Genomic DNA, 24318 nt, shown 5'->3' with positions numbered 1-24318 from the left:
AAGTGAGAATACGGGGAAGCAGTGTGGCCTAGTGGACAGAGCACAGGCCTGGGAGTCAGAGGATCTGGGTTCTAATGCCGGCTCTGCCGTTTGTCTGCTGTGTGACCTTGGACAAGTCACTTAATTTCTCTGGGCCTCAGTCCCTCATCTGTAAAAAGGGATTAAGACTCTGAGCCTTACGTGGGACGGGGACTGCCCCCAACCTGATGAACTTGTTTCTTCCCCAGGGCTTAGTACAATGCTTGGCACATAGTAAACACTTAAGCATAAAAAAAAAGGGCTCCAGCACCCAGGGAAATAACTGTGGCATCTATTAAACATTTACTATGTGTCAAGCACTGTTTTAAGCACAAGGGGTGATACACATTAATCATGTTGGACACAGTCTCTGTCTCACATGGGGCTAACAGTCTATACAGGACAGATTTAACCCCCAATTTACATATCAGGAAACTGAGGCATGGAGAAGTGAGTTGTTGCCCAAGGCCACACAGCAGGCAAGTGGCAGTACCGGGATTAGAACCCAAGTCCTCTGACTCTTAGGCCCATTCTCTACCCACCAGGTGGTGCTGCTCCTACCGGAGTCAGTCTCATGCTACATAAAAAACAACAAATAAGAAGGAAAGTTGGTAGGGACGATTCGTTGGACACCTTACCTCTCTGGGCTGTGCTGCCCTGGACCTCCCTGGAATGTGCTAGACATTGCAAAAGCAGGTTGTTATGCGGTGGGATGTTGTACAGGAGAGAGAGGTCCAGATTCCACTGCCCCGGGCGTGGGAAAGCACTTCTGACTTCCTCCTGCCTGGTCGGCTGGAGTGGGTATGGGAAGGAGGGCCTCCGTCCGGTGGACCCTGGGGCCTGAGTCGTCAGCCAGTGTCTCAGATTCCACCATGAAGTCCCCATTTTGTCGAGGAGATGAGACCTTGGTGTCAGCCTCACCCCTGGATGAAATGGGTTCGAAGCCAAACGACAACACTCGCTATCTGGGTTTTCTTCGTTGAGAGCAAGCAGGTCGTGATGATCTTGAAAGCATTTGGTCTCTGGTTTTCTAATGAGAGATTATGGGGTCCGTGCCTGGCAGATTGGTAAAAATCATCTGGTGCTGTGAGTGTGTGGTTTGTGTGTTTGAGAGAGAGAGACAGACTGACTTTCGGGAGTGTAATATTGCTTATTATGCTATTTTAAGACTTGTTTTATTTGAAATAGGTTCATATTGAAAGCATGGCTACAGCAATAAGGGAAGTGGGAGTGTGGCGACAAACCAGAACACTCTTACTCAAGAATTACCTAATTAAATGTAGGACGAAAAAAAGTAGCGTTCAGGTAAGCCGGGAGCGGGTTTATGATGAACCTTGAATGTCATTTTCCCCTGCCTTGTTTCTCTAAACCTTGACAAAGTGGTCTGTTTGAGAAAAGTGATTGTCCATCTTTTGTTCTGCGTGGATTCTAATCTAGTGTGCATTTTTTAGAGTACTAAATGGAAGGTTAGTGGTTCATTTAGAGAAACTCTGTAATAGTCCACCAGTAATAATTAAGTTCTTAATGATATTTGCAAAGCAGTCATCCTTGACTCCTCTCTTCATCCTTGACTCGTCTCTTCATCCTTGACTCGTCTCTTCATCCTTGACTCGTCTCTCATCCTTGACTCGTCTCTCTCGTTCACCCCACACATCCTATCCGTTACCAAGACCTGCCGGTTTCACCTTTACAATATCGCCAAGATCCGCCCTTTCCTCTCCACCCAGACGGCTACCTTACTGCTACAGGCTCTTGTTATATCCTGGCTAGACTACTGTGTCAGCCTTCTCTCTGATCTCCCTTCCTCCTCTTTTGCCCCGCTCCAGTCTATTCTTCACTCCGCTGCCCGGCTCATCTTCCTGCAGAAACGATCTGGGCATGTCACAGCGTGGCTCAGTGGAAAGAGCATAGGCTTTGGAGTCAGAGGTCATGATTCCCCTGTGTCTACCCCAGCACTTAGAACAGTGTTCTGCACATACTAAGTGCTTAACAAATACCAAATACCAACAGTGCTTGGCAAATATGAAGCATTTAACAAATGCCATCATTATCCCATCGTTATCATTATTATCACAGAAAGACCAATCATGTATGATCATAGGGATAGAAGTGACTTGTAATGAGTCCGAGAAACAACAGAATAAAAATGGTAGACACGATCCCTATCCCGCCGTCGACCCCTGGGCCACATCCTCCCGCGGTCCTGGAACGCCCTCCCTCCTCACCTCCGCCAAACTGATTCTCTTCCCCTCTTCAAAACCCTACTTAAAACTCACCTCCTCCAAGAGGCCTTCCCAGACTGAGCTCCTCTTCTCCCTCTACTCCCTCTACCACCCCCCCTTCACCTCTCCACAGCTAAACCCTCTTTTTCCCCTTTTCCCTCTGCTCCTCCCCCTCTCCCTTCCCATCCCCTCAGCACCGTACTCATCCGCTCAACTGTATATATTTCCATTACCCTATTTATTTTAATGAAATGTACATCGCCTTGATTCTATTTAGTTGCCATTGTTTTTACGAGATGTTCTTCCCCTTGACTCTATTTATTGCCATTGTTCTTGTCTGTCCGTCTCCCCCGATTAGACTGTAAGCCCGTCAAACGGCAGGGACTGTCTCTATCTGTTGCCGACTTGTTCATTCCAAGCGCTTAGTACAGTGCTCTGCACATAGTAAGCGCTCAATAAATACTATTGAATGAATGAATGAAAAGCAGTTATTACGTGCCAAGCACTGTATTAAGTACTTGGGTAGATACAAGATAGGTTGGACCCAGTTCCTGTCCAATATGAGCCTCCCGTCTAAGTAGGGGGAGAATAGAAAAGCAGCGTGGATAGTGGAAAGGGGACAAGGTTGGGAGTTTGAGGACCTGAGTTAATAATAATGTTGGTATTTGTTAAGCGCTTACTATGTGCAGAGCACTGTTCTAAGCACTGGGGGAGACACAAGGGAATCAGGTTGTCCCACGTGGGGCTCACAGTCTTAATCCCCATTTTACAGATGAGGTAACTGAGGCACAGAGAAGTTAAGTGACTTGCCCACAGTCACACAGCTGACAAGTGGCAGAGCTGGGATTCGAACCCATGACCTCTGACTCCAAAGCCCGTGCTTTCTAATCCTAGTTCTAATACTAGTTCCACCACTTGTCTGTTGTGTGACCTTGGGCCAGTTACTCAACTTCTCTTTGCCTCATTTCTCTCATCTGTAAAGTGGAAATTAAGACTGTGAGCCCTACAAGGGACACAGACTGTGTCCAACCTGATTAACTTGTATGTACCCCATTGCTTAGTACTGTGTCTTGCATATAGTAAGCATCTAACTAATTCCATTTAAAAAAAATGCTTCTCTATTCTCCCCCGACTTAGATGGGAAGCTCATATTGGTCAGGGACTGGGTCCAGCCCATCTTGTATCTACCCCAGCACTTAATACATTAATAATACTTAATACAGTGCTTGGCATGTAGTAACTGCTTCACAAACATTGTTAAGAACTTAATTATTACTGATGGACTATTACAGAGTTTCTCTAAATGGATAAAGAATTTGAATGTCCATTTTGCAGATCCAGATTCAGGAAAGATTCAGATTCAGGAAACAGAGGCACAGAGAAGTAAAAAGATTTGCCCAAGTTCAGCCAGAAGGCAAGGGGTGGAACCAGAATAAGAACCCAGGTCCTTCTGACACCCAGTCCCAGGCTCTATCTACTTCTCCACACTGTTCCCCAGATGTGTGAGACACTGTAGTTAATGCTGGGGAAAATTGATGAACTTTAACTCTGGTATTGTTCCTAGCACATAGCTGATAATTCCAAGTCAGGAGGGCAGACATGGCGAGAGAGGGAGTAGGAGTAGCGGAAGAGGGGGTGAAGGTGGGGAAAGAGGTAAAAATGAGCAAATGAATAATGTGGTAGTTAAAGGTGAGACTTGATTCCTATTTAAACGAGTCAGTTACTGCAGTAGTCTCACTTCTCGAAGCTTGGAATCATGTATGGATCCGTGTAGCTTCTTTGTCTCTTTAGCATATCCTGGATTCTTTTCCTAGCACGTCTCCAGATTTTAATAGCTTTTTCTTTTTCTACAGGAGATCCTATTTCCGCTATTTTTTTTATTTTGGCTGATATTAATAAGCATGATGCATCCAAACAAGAAATACGCAGAAATGCCCGATACAGAACTTAACCCCATGGATAAATCCATCTTCTCCAAGTTCGTGCTTGGATACACTCCAGTGACTAACACCACAAGAGACATTATGCATAAAGTGTCTTCCGATTACCTCCCAGATGGTATGGTGAGCTTTTAGACGTATTCCTCCTATTACATGCAGCAGCCTCTTTAATTTTTTATTGGGAAGGTATCATTTTCTTGCGCTCCCCTGGATGACTAACAAGAACTTTCCACTTGTTCTTCATCTGTTTAATCTCAATCGATTTATTATTTCCCCAACTAATGTCATCTCCCCCACAATTCTCCCATTGATGGTCATCCACCCGATGGCCTGCACTAACGGATGGCGGTGAATTTCTCATGTCGGAAATGATGCTTGAGCCTTGGGGGAGACCCCATGCAAAGGAATTGTTGATAGTAATAGTAATAATGATTATGGTATTTGCTAAGCTCTTACTATGTGCCAGGCAATGGGCTAAGCCCTGGAGTGGATACAAGTGAATTGGGTTGGACACAGTCCCTGTCCCACATGGGTCTCTGTCTCGATCCCCATTTTATAGATGAGGTAACTGAGGCACAGTGAAATGTCTTGCCCAAGGTCACACAGCAGACATGTGAGACACAGATATGTGAGCCTCAGGCACCCATGACTTCCTGACTCCCACAGCCCATGCTCTATCCACTGTGCCATGCTGCTTCCCCTAATGTTGCTGAGTGCGGCTCCACTAGCACCTTCTCCTCCTTGCCCACCTTGGTCCACAGCCTCCTGCAAGTGTATTTCATTTTGGGAAACTTCAGAAGAAGGAAGAATCAGAACAATAATGTTTTAGATTTGGTTAAAGCAAGGCTTAATGTTCCATGAGTCTCAAAGGTTTTCTTTGGGTGTTCAAGATAGTTGTGATTGCCCTTAAAATCATTATGTATACGTATAATTAAGGAAGCCTTAATTGATAGTAAATACCACTTAGATGGCCTGTGGGAATCTTAAATGTGAAATAGGTTTTACTACCTAAACTGGTAAGAATTACTCTGAGGCCCCATGGTATTGCTGAGATTGGCTGTGAATAATTAAACATTCCGTGCCAAGGTACTGAAATGATGTATGTCTTATTATAAAATGGATATAAAGTGAATATAAAATGAAGGGGAAAAGAGTTCTTGATTTGTGGAAGAACTATGATAATAGATCAACAAATCCCAGCCCCTAGACTAAACATTCTGTTGTTTGATAAACTTGTAAAAAAAATAAATAAATAAAAAAACTTGAAACACTTGGTTTATTGATCTTGTCAGTCCCATGAGCAGAAATATTTCAAGGATATGTTTAGATAATGTAGAAGAGCTGAAGTGGAAAGAGCACAAGCTTGGGACTCAGAGAGAGGTCGTGGGTTCTAATCCCAGCTCCTCCACTTATCAGCCGTATGACTTTGGGCAAGTCACTTCTCTGTGCCTCAGTTCCCTCATCTGTAAAATGGGGATTAAGACTGTGAGCCCCACATGGGACAACCTGATTACCCTGTATCTACCCCAGCACTTAGAACAGTGTTCTGCACATACTAAGTGCTTAACAAATACCAACATCATTATTATTATTATTATCCCGGTGCTTAGAACAGTGCTTGGCAAATATGAAGCGTTTAACAAATGCCATCATTATCCCATCGTTATCATTATTATTATCACAGAAAGACCAATCATGTATAATCATAGGGATAGAAGTGACTTGTAATGAGTCCGAGAAACAACAGAATAAAAATGGTAGACACGATCCCTGCCCTGGAGGAGATTATACAGTCTAGTGTTTAAATGAATGGGCCACAGAGGTGACTTTTTAATGATGGTCTGGCAAGCCTTCCAGGGTCCCATAATGCATTTCAGGTAGCTCTGAAGGATGGAGAGGAGGAGCAGGATCCCTCTAAAATCCCTCTCCTCTCACTGAGCACATCAGAACTTGCATGGTTTTTCAAAATGAGCATAATTCCCTTCATGAGAAGCAATGTGGCCTAGTGAATAACGCATTAGTCTGGGAGTAAGAAGGACCTGAGTTCTGATTCTGGCTCCACCACTTGTCTGCTGGGTGACCATGGGCCAGTCACTTCACTTCTCTCTGCCTCCGTTACCTTATCTATAAAATAGGGATTGACTGTGAGCTCCATGTGAGACAGAGACTGTGTCCAACCCAAGTAGCTTGTATCGACCCCAGCCCTTAGTACTGTGCCTGGCACATAGTAAGAACTGAACAAATACCATAAAAAATGCCACCTCCCCCGTGCACCATTTTTCTCTCTAATCTACATATCCCCTCTCCTCTACCTTCTCAACTCCTTTCTCTCTCCCTCCCAGCAAGACATAGTCTCTTCCGAGTCACCGTATGTCTAACTTTGTCTCTTTCTGTATTTGCCTGTTTCCTCCTCCTCCTCCTTTCTCGGCTTTTGTCTTCTCTCTCTCTGCCTGCTTTTCCTCATTCTCAATTCCTCCCCCCCCCCCCCCCCCCCGCCATCTCCGTGCTCATTTTTGCCTGTGACCTTGCCTCTGGGCCTGTCCTTCACTTATCTGTCGGGTGGCCTTGGGCCAGTCACTTCACTTTTCTGTGCCTCACTTCCCTCATCTGTAAAATGGGGATTAAGACCTGGAGCCCTATGTGGGACAGGGATTGTGTCCGACCCAATTTGCTTGTATCCACTCCAGCCCTTAGTACAGTGCCTGGCACATAGTGCTTAAGAAATACCAGAATTATTATAATTCTGTCAGCAGTACTGCCATTGGCTGATGGCAGAACTGCCTATCCTTTTCAGCTACTGGCTCTGGGCTGATGCTGCCTCACACCCCTCTGAGGAATCTGCTCCAGCCAGACAGTGCATTAGGCCATCCAGATCTGGACACTTGTAAGAAAAACCCAGGATGATTGAGTGTTTCTTCTGGGGTACACGTGAGTGCTTTGAGTAAGCTGGGGAAGGTGCACAGTCAAGGGGAATGTGCTCTGAGGGAGATAAGTTAGCAGACTCTTTGAGCCTGGAAACAGAACCCATAGTGAGAAGCGGTATCACACGGTGGATAGGGCCCAGGTCCGGGGAGTGAGAAGACCAGGGTTCTAGTCTTAGCTCCACCACTTGTCTTCTGTGTGACCTTGAGCAAGTTACTTCACTTCTCGGTCCTCAGTTGCCTCACTTGTAAAATGGAGATTTGAATGTGAGTCCCATGTGGGCAGGGACTGTGTCTGTCCTGAAGAATTTGTATTTACCCAGCAGTGCCTGACACATAGTAAGCATTTAACAAACATCATTGGAAAAAAAAGATGTGTAGGACCCTTGAGCTTCTGCATCCTTTGTGGTTTGCCTGAAAGAAAATTTCAACAATCCCCCTCAAATTATTTCCTTGCCGAGAAATCACAGCTCCATTTAGTACTTCAGTCTAGCTTATTATTGGACTCTCACTTCTGGAATATCAGGTAGGAATTACTTTGACAAGCTCAGAAATGATTAGAAGCTAAGAGAAGGAGCTTTTAGTAAGGATAAATCCTTGCTGCTAAGCTTGGTAAGGGCAGTAGTTGGAAGAAGTAAACTGGGCTAATATTACTAATACTAAATGAGAAATGACTCACTCTAAACAAGTTCGAGGACTCCACAAACTGGAGTCATTTAAAGCTGCTAAAAAGCAAATGTGATCCTAGGGTACAAATATAGAATTCTGCCACGTAGAAACCATGTAGTAATCCTTTGCATAAATATTCTATATATATCTTAGGCAGTTAAATGTGGAAGTTGCATGTCGAGATGCCTGTGCTGCCTTCAGACTCTAAGCTCATTGTTATAGTGTACTAACTCTGCTATATTGCACTTTCCAAGCATTTAGTACAGTGTTGTACAAACAGTACGTGCTCAATAAGATTGTTTGATTAGGATATTTTGAATTTCAGTAGTCACACATCCAGTGCTGGGTCTGTATAATTGTAATTATGGTACTTCTGAAGCACTTATTGTGTGCCCAGTATTGTACTAAGATCTGGGGTAGTTAGACCATAATCAGATTGGAGACAGTCCCTGTCCCACCTGGGATTTACAGTCTGAGTAGGGGGGAATATGATTTAATCCCCATTTTACTAATGTGGAAACTGAGTCACAGAGAAGTTAAGTGATCCCAGCAGGCTGGTGACAGAGCCGGGATTAAGCCCCCAGGTGTCTGTTTCCAGACTCGTGCACTTTTCTACAAGGCCACACTACTTCCCTGCATAAATGTATGCGTGTGTCTTCCAACACCATGCTGTGCTGTATTCAGACACACTTTACTACACTCCCTAATTCTGCAATCCTTTCTATATGAAATGCAAAGCCACAAGACCTATGAAGACAGAACTGCTCAAATAACTCCCCCTTCTGCTCCCCCACGAAGGGAGTGGATGACAGACCAATTTGGAGTTGATTGTTACCATAAATAAATGACATTGCTGCAGAGATGAACTTTCTGCTTGCAACCCCTGCTGTTTTGTAATCCATGTCTTGGTATCTGAATGTTTCCAAACCCTGTGCTCAGCGATTATTGCATGCTGGTCAGCTGCTGGAATGCATTTTCTGAGGGTGTGCTTTACTATGCCATTAAAATGTCAATTCCTTACTCCTTGCTGGTCTGTGCTAGTTCAGTGGCTAGGTATTCTACTGATTTCCATTCTTTTTCTTTTTTTATGGCATTTCTTGAGCACTTACTCTATACCCAGCATTGTACTGAGCTCTGGGGGATAGGTTCAAGTTAATCAGGTTTGGAGTCCAGTTCTTAATCCCCATTTTACAGATGAAGAAATTGAGGCCAAGAAAAGTGAAGTGATTTTCCGAGGTCACCCAGCAGGCAATTGGCAGAGTCAGTATTAACACCCAAGTCCTTCTGACTCCCAAACCCGTGTTCTATCCACCAGGCCGTATGACTTTTTACATTTCTGCCCAGCAAAATGAATTGGAAAACGCATTGCCTTGATTATAGGAAATTTAGCTCCATTCCAGGACCCTGGCTTATGGTGATTGATTCTTTCTTAATATTTAGGAATGAGTGGGATTTTTAGATGATGCTCAGAAGTCCTTTGGGTGCTTGGTCCACAGTTTGCAGCCATTTAGATGATTAGCCTTATAAACTTGAACTGATTCCCTCTCATTGCATTGTCAGTATTTCTGAAGATGCAGCAGCTTTCTTGATAAAATTGTCTGCTCTATTTTTACAGCGTTGGGAAGTGTACTGCCTAGATAGCAGAAAAACATTCAGCTCTGCGTTGCTATGGAAATACTTGGTTGTGTGTAGGATTCCCTCGGTTTTGGCTGGTACATAATATATTATTTATAGTAAAGTCTGTCTCCCATCCCACACTGTTAGCTCACCGTGGGTCAGGAACATGTCTACCAACTCTGTTCTATTGTACTCTCCCAAGCTTTTAGTACAGTGCAATGCACACAGTAAGCACTCAATAAAAAATGATTGGATTATGCCTTTTCTGAGCATATTGTAACCCTCTAGCACTCTGGTTAATAGTTTTATTGTTCATGGATCTCCAGAGCAGTCACCAATCAATCAGTCAGTGTAGATGATGATGATGATGGCATTTAAGTGCTTACTATGTGCCAAGCATTGTAGTAAGCACTGGGGTAGATATAAGATAACTAGGTCCCAAGTGGAACTCACAGTCTAGGAGAGAGAACAAATGTTGAATCCCCATTTTGCAGATGAGGGAACTGAGGCCCAGAGAAGAGAGGTGACTTGCCCAAGGTCACTCAGCAAGCAAGTGGCAGAGCCAGAATTAGAGCCCAGGGCCTCCGACAACTAGGCCTGTGCTCTTTCCACTAGATCACGCTGCTTCTGGATCCCTTGGATCCTGAAAGATCTAAACTATGTCGATGGGAGATGGAAGGGGGAAAGCAACTTTATTTTTCTCCCTTACTCTTTAATGCAAGTTAATTTTTGTCCATTTATTCATGGGCAAATGACTTGTTGCAAAGGCCTGCATTGCTGAACGGGTCTGGGCCTGCTCTTCAAAGAGCCCACATCTCAATTTCACCTCTCGCCCCTTTCTGGCTCATAGGGGCCAAGATGGGTGGGATAAAGCAGCCTGGCATAGTCGATAGAGCATAGACCTGGGACTAAGAAGGTCATGGGTTCTGCCACTTCTCTGTTGCCTGACAAGTCACTTCACTTCTCTGGGTCTTAGTTACCTCATCTGTGGGGTGGGGATTGAGACTGTGAGCCCACATGGGACAGGGACTGTGTCCACCCCAATTTGTTTTAATCCACCTCAGTACTTAGAACAGTGCCTGGCACATAATAAATGTCCAACAAATACAATTATTATTATTATTATTGCTGCTGCCGAGATCCCCCCTCCCTCCCCTTCCCCTGTTGCTCAGCTCTATGTCTCCAAATTTGAGGGAGGAAATAATTGAATTCCTGCTTGGCCCCCATGCAAAATACTTCCTCAGTATTTTCTCCCCACTCACTCTGAAGGTTGAACATTGGCTTCACTGTAGAAACTACGCAGATCTTTGGGAGCAAGATGCTACAAAAAAAAAAAAATAATTGTTTCCTACTTTAACCACCACAATCTGTCATGCCTTAATACCCCCATTTTTAGATTTTTTTTTTCTGAATATCTTTTAGATTCAGGACGCAAGTTATTTGAGCAGCCGATGGCTGAACGGTTCCTAAAAACCTCATTTCTCTGATGAGGGAATGGTCCTTGCCTTTTCGTATTGATCTTCTAGGAAGAATATTGTAATGTTTTGCTTTTTATTCCAAACAATACTGAAAGAAAACATTTTTGAAGGGTGGAATTCATTTTCAGATGGTATAGTTTTATAGAATTGTTCCAATATTTGAATAACTCTGGAAATTATGTTTTGCAGTCAGAAATATGGAAGAATATGCAAATGAGGAGGAATTACAAGAGGCCAGCCTTTCTAAATCCACCAATTTTATAGGTGTGGTCTTTAAAGACTCCATGTCTTATGAACTCCGTTTTTTCCCTGATTTGATCCCTGTAACGTCCATCTACATGGATTCGAGAGGTAAAATAAATTATCAGACTTATGAGATGTGATCTGAAAAATTTGACTTGCTTTTGACATATCCATGTCTTCAGTGAGGCATTTAAGATTTAAGTCCTCCTCACACTTGTGTACATAATGTAGAACTCTAGTACATCTTCCTTATCTGCAACTTGGTGTATTTTTTCCCTGCCAGATTGTAAACTTCGATCATAAACTCCTTGAGGGTTGGGATTATATGTCTACTATTTGTAGTACATGTTCCCAGTTACTTATCAGTTCTTTACTCACTGTAGGTGATCAAGAAATACTGTTAATTGCTGCCTTGTGACGTGCACCTATATCACAACGTCTCTGTCCAACATTGTAGCCTTTAAGGCAAGGAGGTAGAATTGTGTAACGTGCCGATTTGCTCCCTTTATTCATTCCCCTTCCCAGCCTTGCAGCCTTTATGTACGTACCTGTAATTTATTTATGTTAATGTCTATCCCTCTAGCCCGTAAGCTCACTGTGAGCAGGGAACTGTAGTTTCCCAAGCCCTCAGTACAGGGCTTTGCACACTGTAAGCACTCAGTAATTATGATTTGAATGAATGAATGAATGATTCTGCAAGCAGTGGATATAAAATAGCTGATGCTTATACCCTTTGCTTTATTTCTGTAGCTGGCTGTTCAAAGTCTTGCGAGGCTGCTATATACTGGCATTCGGGATTCACCATTCTTCAAGCGTCTATTGATGCTGCTATTATTCAGGTAAATGTGAAAAAAATCACAGGTTTTTATTTTCTCTCGCTGGGTTCTGATTATTTAAAATGGCCCATTTTGAATTTTCTCAACTTTCAAAACAGATTGTCGAGAATAGGGTTGGCCCACTTGTCAATCAGAAGCAGTGAATTGCATACTCCACAAAAGTCTGTCCTCTGTGCAAGAGGAGAAGCCCTTCAAGGAGCTTGAATCCTGGTTATTCTGGGCGGATGGGCAGAAGTAGCATAGGCAGGCACAGGTTTTTTTTTTGTTTTTTTCTGAACCCTGCTAACTGGTTTGGGGTCAGGACACCATACCTGGGCTTGGGTAGCCAAGTCTTTGCCTCTTCCCCAGCGACCATACCCACCAACAGGGTGGTGGACTTAGGACAGTTTCTTCACACAGTTAGTGCTCAAGAAATACCCCTGGTTGATTGATTCCCCACCCTGTAGCATTGAAGCCTCTGCCTCAGTTTGCCACTTTCTCCACCCCAACACAGACCCACTCAGAAAACGCTCCCTCGGGGAGTCCCAAACACACACAGAATTTCCCCAAATACTGACACCAAAGTGCGTGCATTTCCACAGACAGATGGAACACAATAATAATAATGATGGTATTTAAGTGCTTACTATGTACCCGGCACTGTACTAAGCGCTGGGGTGGATACAGGGTAATCAGGTTGGACACAGTCCCTGTCGCACTTGGGCTCACACTCTCAATCCCCGTTTTAAAGATGAGGTAACTGAGACCCAAAGAAGTGAAGTCACTTGCCCAGTATCCCTCAGCAGACAAGTGGCGGAGCTGGGATGAGAGCCCATGACCTCCTGACTCCCAGGCCCATACTCCCTCTCCCTGCCTAGTCAGTAAACGTATGGACAGGGAATGTGTCTGTGATAGTTATATTGTATTCTCTTATGCACTTAGTAAGGTGCTCTGCACACAGTCTTGTATTGTCTTATGCTGTCGAGTCTCCTCTGACCCAGAGCCACTCCACGGACGCATCACTCCCAGAACCTGCCACTTCTATCTGCAAACATTCTGGTAGTGTATCCATAGAGTGTTCTTGCTAAAAACTATGAAAGTGGTTTAACATGGCCGTCTTCCACGCAATAAAAATGAGTCTCCACCCTCAACTCTCTCCCATGCTGCTGCCGCCCAGCATGGATGAGTTTTGACTTGAAGCAGATTGCCTTCCACTCGCTAGCCACTGTCCAAGCTAGGATTGGAATGGTTATGTCTCTGCTTGCCTCGCCATAATCGAGACTGGTAGAGGACTGCACTGCACACAGTAAGCGCTCAATAAATACGAATGACTGACAAGGCGAAAACACAGAGCAGAGAGTGTGCTAGGAGCGAAACAGGCAGATAGGAAGGGAAACCTGATAAAGAATTCGTTTTTCTTCTTTTCTGAAGTTGAGTATTGTGGAGGCCCAAATATTCAGCATTTAGTCAAGTATGGAATGATAGCTCCTTGAAGATTCACTGGCTCCATGATAGTCATCACTGTTGATTTATCTTTGAATGGGTTGAACTGATTTTTTGTGTGTGCATGAGAGAAGATAGTTGGAAAATAGGTTGGGAAATAGGTTTCAAATTGGTAAAAAGGCACATTTTATCTCAATCTTAATTTTTTTAGCCATGATTTCAAGGCAACAGTGATAATTGTATCATTGTGCAGTCCTCAGAGTCCCCGAATTCCTGTCTATTCTCTACTTTTCCACCCCCAGTTTTTCCTATCCTTTCATTTATAGCTGGTACATCCTACTAGGAGGAAGTGGGCCAAAGCAAATCTAGGTCTTGAAGACTGAGCACTATTCCATTTGCTTGAGAAAAGGCCAGAAGCGAAATTATTCTTAGAGAGTTCCTTACTGCATTCTCCAGCCCTGATCCAGACTTAGGTGTTATCAAAGTTGTCCATAAATGTTTGTCATATTTATTCAGTCTTCTCTTGATCCTTTCTTTATGTACTTGATTAAACTGACCCTGGATTTCACCTTAAGATGTCACCCAGTTAACAAGAACTTAAATTTAGTGGGTGAAATGAAAATATTGCATCTCCCTTTGCAAAGTGTCGAGTTAAGTAATTTCCTTTGCTGTAAAAATTTTGGAAGAAAAACATCTGTGACACAATGCTTGTAATGTCCACCAGGTTGCACTTATAGAAATGGATGGAGAAAGCCCTCCATTTAGAACTTCAGATCAGTGCCGTAAATTTTGTTCTTTTCTTCGTGTGGTTTTCAAAGGTTATCCAAGTGCTTGATTGGAAGTTTTATCTCTGTCTCATCACTTTGATGCCTTCAACCTGTATCTTTAGCATAAGAAAACTTCAAAATCAAAATGATTGAAAGCTATTTTCTTTTCTTTTGTAGCTGAAGACCAATCATTCAGTCTGGGATGAGTTAGAACTGACAAAAGCTGTGATAATGGGAGAATCTGCTGTTGTAGAAATAGATAACTTTCCCCGAGGAGTAATTCTAATTTACTTGGTAATAGCCTTTTCACCTTTTGGCTACTATTTGGCGATTCATATCGTGGCAGAAAAGGAGAAGAAATTAAAGGAATTTTTAAGGATAATGGGACTTCACGACACTGCCTTTTGGTATGTGAGTAAAAGAGAATACTTTGATTGTACATCACCTCATAGCATATTAAATTATGTGTAAGTTTGTTGAATAAGGCATTTTTTAAAATTTATTCCATAGCTTCACAGATGGTGGCATTGGGCTAATGCTATGGTATTCCTATAATGGATTTAATTTGGGTCCATTTGGAAAGTAAAGTGTGCCTCTGTTAACTATTTTAATATGAGAGAGAGAGAGCACCCTTTTCCTTCTTCATACATGGATTGTGACCAACCTGATTATCTTGTATCTATGCCAGTTCTCTTTCATTGCCTGGCACATAGTAAACATTTAAATACAAAAAAAAGATAAGCCTTTTGTGCATCCTAGCAAGAGTCTTTATATTTATGCATGCAAGGCCCCACTTTCTGTTTTACTCTGCTAAGGGAATAATAATGATAATTGTCATATTTAAGTGCTTACTGTGTGTCAGGCACTGTACTAAGCCCTGGGCTAGATAGTATATGGCCGTTTGGACAGGTGGTTTGGGAAACTACAAAGTGACTGAAAGATGGAAGAGAAATGATTTGTAGATTGTGGGAAAAAAAAGGTTTTAGAAAAATTGGAGCAAGAAATTGACAAGTGAAAAAACAAGGACAAGTTGAGCTAATGGTGCTGAGCCAAGGAGAAGGGCAAGTGGGAATGTAGGTGTTGTGTATAGCTGCATTCCGTACCCTTGCTTCAGCCACGCCAAAAAAAAAAATCCCACAAGACACAACAGGCTCGGCCCTGACGGATCAGTCTCCTTTCCATCCTCTTGCCTTCCCTCCTAGTCGGACCTTCCTCACACCAGACGGCACTGTAGGCCATTTCCAAAAATTAGCGAGAGCCAGTTAAACAAATGTAGTTCCAGGCATAAATTGGAACTGTTCCTGTTTGGAACAGGAGCGATGACATTTGTTAAAGGCTTAGAGCGTGGGGAGCCCTATAGGAAGCTCTGCATAGGAATTCAAGGACATTGATGTAAACACATTTCCTCAAGCAGGGGAGAAGAGGGTAAGGGATATTGTAACCAAGAGCACCGGAGGGCAACCACAGGGAAAGAGGAACAGGGGAAGTTGTGCCAAAACGATGGCAATTGAATAATAGAAACAAAAACAAGAATAGCTCTGCATTCCTGTTAGGAAGGAGTAGTCCTCGGGTGTTCATCGCTTTAATCAAGGTCATCTTTAGTGCAGATATCCACAAGCTTGCCTCAAGGATACCTGTCAGAAAGGTAGGCATTTTTTACTCTCGCCTTTGATTCTGCAGCAGACAGTACTCCAAGCCATGATCACAAGAAACCTTGTGGAGGTGTGGGGAGGGAAGAGGGGGATGGTGACAGCAGAGGCCATGTTCTCCTACCGTCTCTCCCGAGGTAATTAATAATTATGGTACTCGTTAAGCACTTTGTGCCAAGTAGCGTTCTAAGCTCCTGGGTAGCTAGTAGATATTCAGGTTGAAAACAGTTCCTGTCCCAAAGGGGCTTTTAAGACCCAAGGGGTTTTCAGACAAAACCGGAGCCGGTAGCATGGGTGAGGAAATGGCTCTAGAAAAGGGGAAGGCAAATTCGATGCCAGGAATAGAATCCTGTCATGATAGAATAGACTACACAAGTAGCATGGCCTAGTGGATAGAAAATGGGCCTGAGAATCTGAAGGACCTGAGTTCTGATCCTGGCTCTGCTTCTTGCTTGCTGTGTGACCCGGAGAAAGTCACTTCACTTCTCTGTGCCTCAGTTACCTCATCTTTAAGATGGGGAATAAGACTCTGAGTCCCATGTCATAGTTCCAAGTCCCATGTCGGACATGGTCTCTGTTCAACCCGATTATTTGCATCTACAGTGCAAGTACAATGCCTGGCACATAGAAGGCACTTAAATACCAGTTAGCATGATTATTCCCTTGGCAGATTAAAATAGAAAGTGGGGCCTTGCCTGAATAAATAGAGAAGCTCTTGCTAGGATGCATGAATGGCTTATCTTTTTTTTTTTTTTTTGGTATTTAAGTGTTTACTATATGCCAGGCACTGTATAAAGAACTGGCATAGGTACAATATAATCAGGTTGGTCACAATTCACGTCCCATGTGGGGCTCACAGGCCTGATCCCCATCTTGCAGATGAGGGAACTGAGGCCCAGAGAAGTGAAGCGACTTGCCCAAGGTTACACAGCAGACTCGGATTAGAACCCAGGACCTTGGAGCCCCAGGCCTGTGCTCTTTCCACTAGTTTATTGGGTGAGCAAAGGAGTCCCGAGGTCTAGCTAAACGTCAGAAGCCCTCCAGATTGGGACATGGTAGGGTTAGATGATGGAAGGATAAAACCATGTCCAATCCCAGTGCTTAGAACAGTGTTTGACTCATAGCACTTAATAAATACCATCAGAACAATAAAAGATGAAACTGAACAATTTGACAACCCACTCTATTATTAAGCAGAGACTTGTGTCAATAGATAGCACTGGGATAAGTAAAACAGGTTTCAGTTTAATGCTATGATGATGAGGAAGAGTTATCTGTAAAGAACATCCAAACCTTTCAGATTTTGTAGCTGAATGTCTAATGATTGTGGTATTAATTCAGTGTTTACTGTGCTATGTGTTATACTAAATGCTGGGTTAGTTACAAGATGGTCAGGTAAGACATAGGCCCTGGACTATATGGGGCTCACAATTTCTAAGTCTATATCTTTATCTGAAGTATCTCTTTTACATCTAAAGTAACTGTATTAAAGTTTAAGAAAATCTAAAGCAGATTGCAACTCTGGTGTCAATTTGTTTTAGTTAACCATAAAGTGCTGTTAACTTTAAACTGGTCCAGTGACACTCATCCTAATTATCCTTTTTGAATTACTGCTTTAATTATAAAGATGTCATTTTGGGTATAAATGAGCAATTCTTTTTCTCTCACTTGTGAAGTGCATTGAATTTTGGTTCTCTCAAACTGGCTTTTCAGAAGTTGCTCTGTGAATTGATAATCTAGGTTTTTTAAGGAAGCTCACTTCCTAATGACTAAATTCTATGTTGTATGAACTGTACAATTGGCCCTTGTTTCTAAATTTGTATTTTTTTTTTGTAGGCTTTCTTGGGTGCTACTATATACGAGTTTGATTTTTATTATGTCTCTTCTCATGGCAGTCATTGCAACAGCCTCGTCACTATTCCCCCAAAGTAGCTGCTTTGTGATATTCCTCCTTTTTTTCCTGTATGGCTTATCTTCAGTAAGTATTTAGTCTTGAAAGTAGGGTGGGAAATGATTAGAAGTGGCTGAGAAATGTAGGTAATGTCATTTTTCTCTGGTAGGCTTTTTTATTTTTGTGATATTTAAGTGCTTACTGTGTGTTAAGCACTATGCTAAGCACTGGGGTAGATATAAGATGATCAGGTCAGACACAGTCCATGTCCCACTTGGGGCTCGCAGTCTTAATCCCCATATGCAGTTGAGGTAACTGAGGCACAGAGAAGTTGAGTGAGTTGCTTAAGGTCGCACAGCATACAGGTGTTAGAGCAGGATTAGAACCCCGGTCCTTCTGACTCCTAGGCCCATGCCCTTTCCACTTTGTTATCCTCTTCTTGGCTTAGAAGTCCTACTCCCTGGAGAAATTAAACTATCATCAGGTGTAAAGATAAAAGTGGGTACATGTGAAATGTCTGTGTCCTCAAATGTTCACATAATGGCAAGGTAAAACCTTCACTTCCAATTTAGCCAGTGCTTTACCAAAGGTCCCCAATCACCAACTTGGAAGATGATTCATAATCGGTGGCATTTATTGAGCGCATATGTCTGTACAGAGCACTGTACTGAGCTCTTGGGAGAAGACAAAAGAATTGGTAGACACGTGCCCACAAGGAGCTCTCATATCTGTTTGAGAAGACCAGCTGATATTATTGCTGTCTTCTTGACTCTGGGTCCTTGCCATTCCCTTCTTCTTCATCCAGTCAGTAATAATAATAATAGCTGTGGTATGTGTTAACCGTTTTCCATGTGCTAAGTGCTGGAGTGCAAAAGATATAATCAGACCAAACAGAGTCCCTGCCCATATGGATTTCGCTATCTAAGGGGTAAGGAGAATGGATATCTCCATCGCATTTTGACAGCTGAGGAAACTGAGGTCCAGAGAAGTCAAGAGACCCATCCATGGTGTTAGAGCAAGTAAATGGTGATATTGGGGTTAGAACCCAAGTCTCCTGACTTCCTGGCCCATGCTTAGTATTGACTGAATTTAGTATTGATTCAATTTAGGATAATCTTATTGTTCCTTCTCACTGTCATTGGCTTCTAAGGTCAGCAGGGAATGACTACAAGCTACACATGAAGCCTCGTTTGATAAGGCTTCTGAGCAATGGGTTTGAGACTAGAGTCAGGATGACAGAGATTCCTCCATGGTGGGTTCAAAGGTTAGAACCGGGAGATGTAATTGGACATTTTCATCTATGTTAGCAATTAAATAGCGTTCCTTCATTTCAAGAATTAGCACTGTTCTAATGTTACTGTTCTTTCCTTTTAGGTGTTTTTTGCTTTAATGCTGACACCCCTTTTTAAAAAATCAAAGCACGTTGGAATAGTTGAATTTTTGGCCACAGTGGCTTTGGGATTTGTGGGTCTTTTGATTGTCTTGATGGAGGATTTCCCCAAATCTCTAGTGTGGCTTTTAAGCCCATTCTGTCAGTGCACATTTTTGATTGGCATAGCACAGGTGAGTAAAACATTTCTCTTGTAATTGCACCATGTCCTTTGTGGTTCCTTTCCTGAAATTCTTAATTTCGTTTTAAAAAAGATATATCTTTGAAAAAATAAATTATATGCCACTTGTACACTGTATATTTTTTTAAAATGATCTTCTCCCATCTCCTCTTTCTTAAGTATAGTGTTTTCAGATAGTAGGTAGCATTACCAATAGCTGCTACTTCAAGCAAGTGCTACCACTTGAAGAATGGACTCTGGGTAATAACAGCTTTCTGCCTGTATCTCTGGAGTATGTAGACCTAAGTAACTGGGGACTGTTTTCTCTCATGTAAACGCATAAATAACTTTCACCGATGTTGTTAAATGCTTGGTTCCTTTTGAAAAAAAAATAAATTAGATGAAGACTTTCCCTGTTTCATCCTTCATGAAATGCTTTATTTGAGATGGTTAGTAATTTTATGGAAGCTTTGTATGGCATGAAAGTCTTACAAATTTTGGGGTTGGTTATAATCAAAATCCGAAACTAATTAGGTGATGAAGTCTGACGGTATAATTTGTTGTATTGTGTCTTATGTTTCATTTGGCGAAGTATTAAATGTACATTATAGGGTATTGGATTATCCTAAATTGAGTTAATTTAGGGTTTTCCAAAATTTCCAAGGAAAAATATTGGATTTATTTGTTGAATGATTATTATGATGGTATTTGTCAAGTGCTTTCTATACGCCAAGCACTGTTCCAAGTGCTGGGGTAGATATAAGGCTATCAGATTGGACATAGTCCCTTTTCTGGTTGAGGCTTACAGTCTAGGTGAGAGGGAATAGGATTTAATCCCCATTTTACAGATGAAGAAACTGAGGCACAGAGAAGTTAAGTGCGTTCCCTAAGGTTACGCAACAGATCAAGCAGAGCCAGACTTAGAACTCAGATCCTTTGCCTTTTAGGCCCATGCTCTTTTCTCTAGGCCATAGTGCTTCTCAGTGAGATTAAGACTTCTAAGGGCTCCACTAAAAAGCCACTCATTCATTCAGTCGTATTTTTTGAGCACTTACTGTGTGCAAAGCACTGTACTAAGTGCTTCGGACAGTACACTGTAACAATGAGCAACACTCCTATTATGAGGTGTACTCTGTGTTGGGTGGGACCAAATCCTTAGTGTCAGATGACATTTTTATAGAATGATACTGGTTCTTTTCTTCTATTTTTTAATTGAGTTTTTTAAGCACTTACTATGTGCCAAGTACTGGGGAAAGTACCAGATGATCAGATTGGATACGGTCCCTGTCCCACATGGGGCTCACAATTTAAATAGAAGAGAGTAGGATTTAATCCCATTTTACAGTTGAAGTAACAGGCACAGAGAAGTTAGGGGTCTTACTCAGGGTCACACAACAGAAAAGTGTGAGAGCCAGGATTAAAACCCAGGTCCTCTTACTCTCAGGCCTGGGCTCTTTCCAACTAGACCATCTGCTTCCTGCCCTTTTGAATTAATGGTCATTTTTCAGTAGTTGAGCAGGCTTCTTTTTCTTTAGAATTGCTGAATTTGAATTCTCATGGTTGGCAATAATTGATTTTAGTAAGCTTATTTAACAATACTTGCTTCCATTTACTTTTATGATTTTCTGCCCATACACTTGATTTTAAATTAAGATCCTTCTCAAAGAGTAGAGAAGCAGCATGGCCTAATGGATAGGGCATGGGTATGGGAGTAAGAAAGACCTGGGTTCTAATCCTGTCTCTGCCACTTGTCTGCTGAGTGGGCAGCTCACTTCACTTCTCTGTACCTCAGTTCCCTCATCTGTGAAATGGGGATTAATGCTATGAGCCCTATGTGCAACAGGGACTGAATTCCAACCTGATCAGTATAGTGCTTGGCACATTAAAAAAAAAAAAAAAAGTGTTCTGTGAATATGTGCCTACATCTTGAAATTTATTTTTTTATTTTTTAGGTAATGCACCTGGAAGACCTTGATGAAGGTGCCCTTTTTTCAAACCTAACTGAAGGCCCATATCCTCTACTCATTGCCATTATCATGCTGGCACTTAATAGTGTTTTTTATGTCCTTTTAGCTGTTTATCTTGATCAGGTCATACCAGGTGTGTATATCTGGGGAGATAAATAACATGATTAAGTCTAAGAATGTAGAAAGTTCTGAATCTGGGAGTCAGCCGATTTTGCAGTTGCACTTGTTGATTCTTAAGTATAAAACGTCAACATCAGAAAAAATGTTTGGACCTAGAAAACCTGAGGGTTGGCCATCCGTAGGGAAACGTTTTTCTTGCTCCATGTTTCATGTCCCTTTGCGTGAGTCATTTAAGCTTTTGAGAGTCCAAGCTAGGCATTAAGTCTGCTTTGTGCCTAAAAGTTTATTTTTAAAGTGTTTTAGGTATTTATAACTAAGAAAATAACAATAAGCACCGTGTGCTTGGCAATGCAGTATAAAATGCTCTTCATAGCTTTTGGGAATCAGATGAATTTTGCCACTACACTGAATCAATAGCTCATCTGCTTGAGTTTGAGTGTTACTGTGAATTATGAGATTTCCTATGATATAGTTCTCTTAAACTAGTTCCCATTTTTACAAGTTTTAAATGCTGCAAGTGTTCACACAGGAAGACTTATTTTTTTCTTTGCTTTAGGTGAATTTGGGCTTCGACGTTCATCCCTCTACTTTATGCAACCTTCGTATTGGTCAAAGAACAAAAGAAATTATAAAGAGCTATCGGAGGGTAATGTTAATGGAAGTATTAGTTTCAGCGAAATTATTGAACCAGTTTCTTCAGAATTTCAAGGAAAAGAAGCTGTCAGGTATGACATACTAACATTTATGGAAATATAGTTCTTTTTTTTATGAAGCTCTACAAGAAGCATGCAATTACAAATTCACTAATACAAATAAATTATAGAATGCATTAAATCTCAAGGAGTGACTTAGTCCTCATCTTGCCACCCAAACCTTGTTTTCCCCCTGATTTTCCCATCCCTGTAGACAGCACACCAGATTTCTTGTCTTGCAGTCCATTATCCTTGATTCATCTCTGTCTTTCAAATCACATATTAAATCTGTCACTAAATGTTGCCAGTTCACCCTTCGCAGCATCGCTAAAATCCATCCTTCCTTTCTCTTCAAACCACTACCATGTTAATCCAAGGATGTATCCTATCTCATCTTGATTACTATATCAGCCTCCTTGCTGACCTCCCTGCCTCTTCTCTCTCCCCACTTCACTCCACTGCCTGGATCATTTTTCTACAGAAACATTCAGCCTGTGTTTCCCCACTCCTCAAGAATCTCCAGTGATTGCCCATCTTCCTCCACATCAAACAGAATCTCCATACCATCAGCTTTAAAGCCCACAATCACCTTGTCCCCTCCTACCTCACCTCACTACTCTCTCCTGCTATAACCGAGCCCACACACTTTGCTCCTCTATTGCCAACCCTCTCACTGTACCTCGATCTCGTCTGTCTCGCCACCGACCAATCACCCATGTCCTGCCTCTGGCCTGGAACATGCTCCCTCTCATATTTTACAGATAATTACTCTCCCCACCTTCTAAGTCTCATCAAAGGCAAATCTCTAATAGGCCTTCTGTAACTAAGCCCTCATTTCCTTTTCTCCCACTCCCTTCTGGGTCACCTTTGCTCCCTTTCATCCTGTCCTCAGTCCACAGTACTGATGTACATATCTGTAATTTATATTTAGTTATATTAATGTCACTTGCCTCCTCTTTACTGTGAGCTCATTGTGAGTAGGGGATGTGTCTATTACACCGTACTCTCCCAAGGGTGTAGTACAGTGCTTTGCCCACAGTAAGCACTCAGCAGATACAGCTGATTGATTGATTAGGAAGTGTCCTGTAGTTTTCAATTAGAATATTAGAAGAAGCCTTTAGAATGTTTGAAAAATGGCATTTCCCAAAATATTTTTGCAACAGGTTCAAAAACCTGGTCACTTGTTTATCTCAATTTCCAATCATTTCAGCAATAAATTGTTGATGCAAGTTTACTGCAAATATTGCCAAGTGACATGCTTTTGTTGCCACAAACCACTTTAAGGTGAGCTTTAAAAGGAATAATTGTCTTATTTCAGAATTAGTGGCGTTCAGAAAATATTCAGAAAAAAAGATGAAACTGTGGAGGCTCTGAGAAGTAAGTAACTTGGGGGGATTTGATCCATATATCAGATGTGCATGAAAAAGTACCTTATCTTAATGAATTCAAGCTCTGGAAAAAATGGAAGAAATTTTGTCTTCTCTCTGAAATATCAAAGCTGTGTGTCTGGGACCTAATCTCTTCTAAGTAATTTGGGCTTCAATGATAGAGAATGTTCTAGTCAATCAAATGAGCAGAATCATCCCACTTTACCAAGGGTTAGTGAAACAGAGCCAGGAACAACATACTTCCTTTCCCCAGCCCCAGATGCCCCAGGAGACGTCTTCCCAGGATCATTTGGAGGGCACAACCTCTCAGGGAAATTGCCTCAAATCCAGGGGCTTTAGGGGACCTGGAACACTATGGGAAAAGCAGTGGGCAATTAATCTTCCACTCGAGGAGAGGTGAGGGCCGTTCGAGATGGGCAGGAATAAGATAATTCCTAGTCCTGCCCAATCCACCCTGTCCTGTCCACCCACAGATCTGTGGAAGCATGGAGTGTTGGACATCCCAGAGTCCACCATGACAGGTGTCAGTCAAGATCCCGGGGCAGATTTAGTAGCCCAATTTCTGAAATTTAAACCACTCCATCCCATTCCATAGGTGAATTGATCTGGGCCCTTGCGAGTCCCCTCGGGATCTTTCCGCCTCCACTGCCACCCACCCATTCAGGATCCCACATCCACAAGAATACAACTAGACCCCCTCCGCAGACAGGAAAGAGGGTTAAAGAGGAGATGCCCACAGCAGCAACTGGGAAAGAGTTGGCCAGATGGTGGAGAGAGATGCTGTTGTGCTGCTGAAGCAACTCCAGTCAGGTGAAAGGGAGCTAAGACAGGGGTTGCTGTTGGTGGTAGGGGGTGTTCAGTGGGAGAGATGCCCAGGCAGGGTACATGCAAATGTTTAGGTATGCCAGAAACGGGATAGGAAGAGGAG

At 42.4% G+C, this 24318-nt stretch overlaps 1 protein-coding gene across 2 annotated transcripts in view; it reads left to right on the top strand.

Moving 5' to 3' along the window:
* The window catches only part of ABCA5 (ATP binding cassette subfamily A member 5), a 69636-nt gene that overhangs the window by 8405 nt on the left and 36913 nt on the right, over positions 1-24318 (top strand). The window contains exons 2-11 of one of the 2 annotated variants that reach the window (XM_029080129.2): positions 1207-1323; positions 4094-4298; positions 11055-11216; positions 11859-11947; positions 14311-14540; positions 17619-17760; positions 19048-19236; positions 21176-21323; positions 21867-22035; positions 23321-23379. In XM_029080129.2, the coding sequence (XP_028935962.1) occupies positions 1222-1323; positions 4094-4298; positions 11055-11216; positions 11859-11947; positions 14311-14540; positions 17619-17760; positions 19048-19236; positions 21176-21323; positions 21867-22035; positions 23321-23379 (1495 nt within the window). In that variant the 5' untranslated portion in view covers positions 1207-1221. Of the gene's footprint in view, positions 1-1206; positions 1324-4093; positions 4304-11054; positions 11217-11858; positions 11948-14310; positions 14541-17618; positions 17761-19047; positions 19237-21175; positions 21324-21866; positions 22036-23320; positions 23380-24318 lie in introns of those variants that run through there. The other variant, XM_029080131.2, reaches the window with a different exon arrangement.

Source organism: Ornithorhynchus anatinus, chromosome 15 (assembly GCF_004115215.2).
Source record: "Ornithorhynchus anatinus isolate Pmale09 chromosome 15, mOrnAna1.pri.v4, whole genome shotgun sequence".
NCBI lineage: Eukaryota > Metazoa > Chordata > Mammalia > Monotremata > Ornithorhynchidae > Ornithorhynchus > Ornithorhynchus anatinus.
Note: the sequence above shows the minus strand (reverse complement) of the source record. Positions and strands in the feature narration are given on the sequence as shown.